The 6,506-nt window shown below is 39.3% G+C and overlaps 1 protein-coding gene across 1 annotated transcript in view; it reads left to right on the top strand.

The window, feature by feature from the left end:
- Positions 1–6,506, top strand: part of LOC108577472 (chaoptin) — an 18,283-nt gene that overhangs the window by 4,459 nt on the left and 7,318 nt on the right. Inside the window, exons 5-12 of the mRNA XM_017940626.1 lie at positions 238–457; positions 767–793; positions 980–1,290; positions 4,181–4,405; positions 4,479–4,700; positions 4,951–5,123; positions 5,697–5,698; positions 5,775–6,307. Of these exons, the coding sequence (XP_017796115.1) occupies positions 238–457; positions 767–793; positions 980–1,290; positions 4,181–4,405; positions 4,479–4,700; positions 4,951–5,123; positions 5,697–5,698; positions 5,775–6,307 (1,713 nt within the window). The remainder of the gene's footprint in view (positions 1–237; positions 458–766; positions 794–979; positions 1,291–4,180; positions 4,406–4,478; positions 4,701–4,950; positions 5,124–5,696; positions 5,699–5,774; positions 6,308–6,506) is intronic.

Below are 6,506 nucleotides of genomic sequence, written 5' to 3'. Positions count from 1 at the left end.
GTGTTTATAATTTAAGGTATATTTTAAAAAACTTCTTCAAATTTAACTTAATATTACAAAAAATTTCCAAGGTAGAATCTTTGCTATGTGTTTATAATCTTTATCTTATCTTTGCTTTGTGTGTGCGTTTATAATTTAAGGTACACTTCAAAAGATTTCATTATTTTATATTTAATTAACATTTTTATCTTTCTGCTTTATTTTAATTTTAAAAATGTCTTCGATCTCGATTTCCAGGAGGGTACATTCAGGGACTCGCGAATACGAGAGCTTTATTTCAGCGATTGCCATCTGATGGAAGTCGGTTCCCCAGATTTCGCTGGTCTGGAAACATCCCTCGAATTGTTGGATCTTTCAGGGAATAACATCACCATGCTTCCAAGCCCTATCTTCCAGGAGTACGATTTTCTGCGCACTCTGATCTTCCGTGAAAACAAGATCCAGACATTCTCACCAGGTAAACTAACATATCCTATCTGATAATAATCTCAATTTCATCGACGACTACCGATCTTATCATTTCTCAACGACAATCTTTTTTTCTTTCCATATCAGTTTGTTACTTCGATACTTTGCTTTCTCTCTGCATTTTTATTTTTCTATCTAACGTAATCCAACGTATATTTCTGTTCAAAGCGTATCATCTGTCTAAAGAATGGAATAAAAAAAAAAAAACGCATCAGATTCATTATCCTCATTTTCTCCGTCTATTATTATTGTTGCCCTTGTTTAACTATTTTCTCTTTATGTTTCTTTCACTATTTAGATCTAAATGTTACTAATTTTACACTCGGTAAGTTATCGATATGGTAAACCGAATGAGAAAACCGCAATTTCTTCTCTCTCTCTCTCTTTTTTTTTTTTTTTAATTTTCACGTATCTGCGTATCTCGCTTTCTTCTATTACCTTTCTTCAACTTAAATCCTGTCCTACATTTTTAAACAACAACTGAGACACACGATTTTCCTACCGTTATCAGCCGAAGTGTTCAACGGCTTCCAATATTCTCTGTACAATCTGGATCTGAGCGGCAAGGAAAACAGCGTGATAAATCTGCAGGATCTCCGTCAGATGAGAAACATGCGATTCCTTTCGATCTCGCGAATGCCGCAGTCCACTTTGTCCACCGACGATTTCATGGAGTACGGGATGGACATCAAAGAGCTTCGTATCGTGAAAAGCAACCTGAATACCATCAAGGGTCACGCTTTCATGCACGTCCGCGGGATCAAGTACCTGGACTTCTCCGAGAATTCGATATCGTCGATAGAGGACGAGGCTTTCTCCGAGGTAATTTCATCTTGACACGTGGATTTTTCTTTCTCAAACGGCTCGATGTCTTTAGGCTGATTTTATTCCGGTCGATTGTTTCGCGACAAATTCGGGGTAGATTGAATTTATCGAATTTTCGCGAGATATAGGGTATATACACCGTCGTTTGTAAGTATTAGGACGTCTATAGGGTTCGTGGGGAAAGTATTGCGTGATTTATATTACATTTAAAAAAAAAAAAATGTGGGGGGTGTTTACGCTGTTAATTTCCGGAGCGTTTTTCTCAGGAATGGTAGATTTGTGAGAGAAATGGAAGAGGACAATGTTTCGTTATTTTTTGTGCACTGTAGGATGACTTGAATAGATTTTTTAAATTTGTGAATAATTTTTTTGAGAATTTTAAGAGTCTTGTAATGACCGTTTAGGTTTGCTTTGTAACTAATATTTGTTTGCTTAACATTTGAGAGTTTTGAGACTTTCACGGCCCGGATTGATATGAGTGGAAATATTTGAAGCTTCCGGGTGTAAGCTGTGTCCAAATGAATTTACATTCCGACGTTCCGCCAGCATTGCAGCTAGCTCTAGTGACGTACTGATAACAGCGTACGTCTGGATGTTTACTCCTTTAACACGTTCATCGCCACGTTCTTCTTCGTCAAGTTAAATAGGATTTCACAAGTAATTTATAAAAATCCATATAACACTAGAATTTAATGGAACATCACACTATATTATACTGTACATTAATTTATATTTAAAATAAAATACATTACACTACGTAGCATGGTATTCGTTAAAACAGTTCGAACACATTTCTGGTGATTTTGGACAATTGGGACAATATGTTGGTCTTTTCCTAGCGTTCGAGAATTTGTCTCCTCTTCTGGTAACATAGAACGCAAATTCCAGCTAATCGCTCTGTTTACGTTCTTGCGCTCCGTAAAATGAGACTCGACTCAAAAATGATAAATTGACACGTTTGACATCTGTATCTTAAAGAAAATAATCGTTCAATAATCGTATCTCGTCAACAATCGGTGTTTAATTTGTAAGAAATGCGAGATTCCGGCGGCGAAGTGGTGGCCTGGACTTTATCACCCAGGAAGAGAAAGAGCGAGGGTACCTGAGGGTGCCATAAACTAAGCCCTTTCCCCGGAAAGTCGAACGAGGGGGCACCGACGGTTTTTCGGAGCAACGCGGAATACGACGCGGAAAGGACACTCTGGAAATAGCCGTCGAGCGAGACGGACATCGGAGCACTTAGCAGTCGCTTAGAACTATAGTTTAATACATTTTTGGATACCACCCTATCCTGTGTTAAATTCGTTTAAGTTGTGCTTACAAATTGCTCGATCAATTGAAAATCGGTGTTTGATTGGTCGGTCAATTAAACACTGATTGGTCAAAATCACTGACCCGTAAAAATGAACATAGGTATGTGGCGGCCCATGCAGCGCGCACGGCGCCACATTGTAAACACCATCGAGAATGCGAGAGGCACGCAACGAACGTGCCTTTCGTCGCTGTCGATGTCGCGGCGGGCCGATAAGGATGGCTGTCCTCGGAAAGCGGGGAGACAATTGAGATCCGTTCCGAGGGCAGCCAGGGTCCCGACCGACGACGCCAAGGGAGTCAACCGCCGAAGGTCGCACTGATTTTTCTGAATAAAAGGTTTCAAGCGCGAAGCACGCGTACGTTTATTCTCCCGTCACCCACAGGTACTTAAAGGAGTGAACACCCAGACGTACACTATTATCGGTAGACCCTGACGAAGCTAGCTGCAATGCTGGCGAAACGTCGGAATGCAAATTCTTTTGGACACGGCTTACACCCGGAAGCTTCAAATATTTCCAGCTTAATATTTGTGAAGAGAGGAGGGTATCTGCTGATCAGGAGTGATTCGGGACAGTGTATAAAAATTGATTACTTTACGATTTTAAGAGTTTGGGACATTTTTAAAAGAAATTCTTTCGCTCTGTAATTTTAGAATTTACGTAACAATCCTTTTCATCCAATTTCGCGACATTTCAACCAATCCCTATTACACCGGCTCGTTCTAAAAATAGAGACATAAGGACTCATTAGCTTTTCGACGTCCACCGATTAGGTTATTAACCGAGCAACCCTACAAAATCGTAATACGTTCGATCCACGAGAATCAGTAATTTAGCCTAATATTTAATTAAACTAGATCCAAACCGTATTCCCGAGTCAGAGACCTTGATAGCCGTAAATAATTCCAATAAAACAAGCTTCGATAAAGAATCAAACCCATACATCGAGTAATTGACCTATTCACAATCAAACCTGTTTACACACCTATACATTTCCTTCTAAAACTTCATCATCTACTACTGTACAATTTATTTAAATATTTTAAATTCTACACCTACCCTATTGTTGCGTCGCGCGCAAATTCACGTGAGCTCGCCTCGGTCTGGCGGATTATAGACATAAAAATCATTAGTCATCTTTGGCCGAACCTCACTTCGGCCGATCAGACCACCCTTGGTCTACCATGCGCCGCGCGAACCTCATTGTTCGCGCCCGCGGTACCTTTCTCTGGTCATAAAACGGTACCGCTTTCGGTCCCCCGAAAGCAGCTCACAGGCATCCCCTTCTCCGAAGAAACGCGCTGCGGGCGCAAGAAGAGGGTTGTCGCCACCATTTAGGCACCCTGATTGCTGAATTTCCACCTCAGAAAAATGTATAAAGAGCGAGCTCACCCTCGCCCGCAAGATCAGATCACGAATAAAGCTCAACTAAGCGTCAAAAAAGAACAGTCTCTATATACCTTCTCAACGAGGTTCAGAATAGTTAAGTCAAGGCAGAACCACAGCGAGTTCTGAACCGAACGAGGTCGAACGCTCGCAACACCTATCTAACCGAAAAAACAAATTTCTTTCAGGTTGGCCATTCACTTTTAACATTAAGAATGTCTCACGGCCTGTCTACCTCCATTTCTGAAATACCAACCGGTCCATTCAAGTTTCTAACGAATCTACAACATCTCGACTTCAGTAACAATAAAATTAAATCACTACCAGACACGTCTTTTCACTTTCTCAAGAGAATCAAACGTATCGAGCTGCAAGATAACGAGATCGATAATATCAGGAAAGGAACGTTTCAGGTATGATCTAGGATTTTTTTTTTTTTTTTTTGATCGAAGACTTCTGTGATCGATCGAACGATGTTTAATACAGGGTGACATACATTCGACCTTGGAGGAGGTGAATTTCGCGTTCAACAAGATCAAAACGATCCAAACTCACACGTTCGTCGACCTGCCGAAAGTAACGATGATAAATTTAGAGGACAACGCTATAGATAGAATCGAGAGGCGAGCTTTTATGAACATGAAGCTCCTCAAGTATATCAACCTGCGTGGAAATAAGATAAAGGACATCACGGATGAAGCTTTCCAAGTAATACCTCAAGAATTATCTTAGAAATACTTGTTGGTAATAGTAGGTCACCCGGTAGATTCGTGCAGAATTTTTTTTCGAAAGATGAAAATTTCAAAGGTAATTTGAAATTTGACGAAGAAACGTGATCGTCTTCTCGTTCCATAATTTCTTTCTACGTTATGTCTATATTTTTCATATTGGATCATCCAATAGATTCTTTCTAAATTTTATAGAATTACTTTGTAAATCATAATTATTCTCTGTCAAGAATCTGCCGGATTTGGAGTTTCTCGATCTCGCGTACAACGATCTGGCTGAGTTCGATTTCGCCTCGTTCGATCAAGTGGGCACGTTATCGTCGTTCAAAGTGAATGCCAGCCATAATCAAATCCCGAAATTGTGGATCAACAGCACCACGTTTACGCCACCGACCGCCAGTAAGTTCCTTGCAAAATTCTTTTAAAAATTGTGATACTATTCAATATACCGGGTGTCTACTATATTAAAGAATACATTTTCATTATTTCACTATTTTAACATTGTTCTGATTCGAACACAGCTTTTCACAGAGTGTCCCACTTATAACAAATTTAGTATGGTCACATTCGTAGTATATCACATAACTTCATTCAAGACTAATTTATATTAAAACAAAGTGAATCACCAGAAGAAATTGAAGCAAACAGTTTCATAAAAATTTCGAATTTTTTTCTTTTCATAAGAAAATTTCGAATTTTCGAAAGTTTCACTGCAAAAGTGAGAAGTAAAAAAGGGGTTAACATTGTTCCAATTTAAATACATTTTCTTCTACTCAAGACCAGAATATCACAGGTCATTGAACTCATCTTAACATCTAATACAACATCACATTACAAAAAAAAAACAAAATTAATTCCAAAAAAAAACCTCCAAAATGATCTAACAAAGATTTTTTTCTACTTTGAATAGCAGCGAAGAAATAATTCAGACGTTTCTCCCTTTCTAAACGAGACACCCTGTATATGTGCAGAAAAGCAGTTCAGCGGCTAAATCTTTTTTAACAAACTTAGAGGGTTAACCGTTTCTCTAATTCCCTTTTCCACCGCATTGCAGTGGGAGGTGCAATCCAATCGAACATCAGAGTCCTCGACCTGAGCTACAACAATATCTCTGACATAATGAAGTTCTATTTCAAGCCAGTCGAGTATTCGTTGACACATCTCTACCTGTCACACAACCAGCTGAGCAACGTTACTCAGGGTGTCTTCGGGAATATGCCGCATTTGCAATGGCTCGATCTAAGTCACAACGAGCTGATGGAGATCGACTTCGACTGCTTCAGAAACACGAAGAACATCCAAGTCCTGTTTCTCTCTTACAACAACATCATGGACATTCCAGCGGAAGCGCTCAGGCCGCTGAAGATGCTGAGGATCGTTGATCTGTCGCATAACAAATTGAGAACACTACCGGATAACATGTTCTTCGATGCGAATATAGAGAGCTTGGATTTGTCACACAATCAGTTCATGAGGCTGCCTATTAAGACTATGTCACTCTCCGCGGCTTCCAGTTTAAGCATGCTTGATCTGTCTTGGAACACTCTGTCGGGAATTCATACCACTGACGCCATTTTCAGACTACGAGTCGGTTTTAGTGCAAATTATTAATGGATACTTATTAATTGGTTTTGCTTCTGTGATTGTATTAGGTCAGATTGAAAGTTCCCAAGGTTCGAAGCTGCTCATTTTGGGAAAAGTATGATACAACTGGAATTGACAGTTTTTATTTGAAATTTAATTTGAAATTAAAATTAGAATTTTAATTATGTAATTTTGATTCTTT

The sequence above is a fragment of the Habropoda laboriosa genome, unplaced genomic scaffold, assembly GCF_001263275.1.
Source record: "Habropoda laboriosa isolate 0110345459 unplaced genomic scaffold, ASM126327v1 scaffold776, whole genome shotgun sequence".
In the NCBI taxonomy this organism is placed as follows: domain Eukaryota; kingdom Metazoa; phylum Arthropoda; class Insecta; order Hymenoptera; family Apidae; genus Habropoda; species Habropoda laboriosa.
The sequence above is the reverse complement of the archived record's forward strand: the minus strand, read 5'-3'. Positions and strand labels throughout refer to the sequence as shown.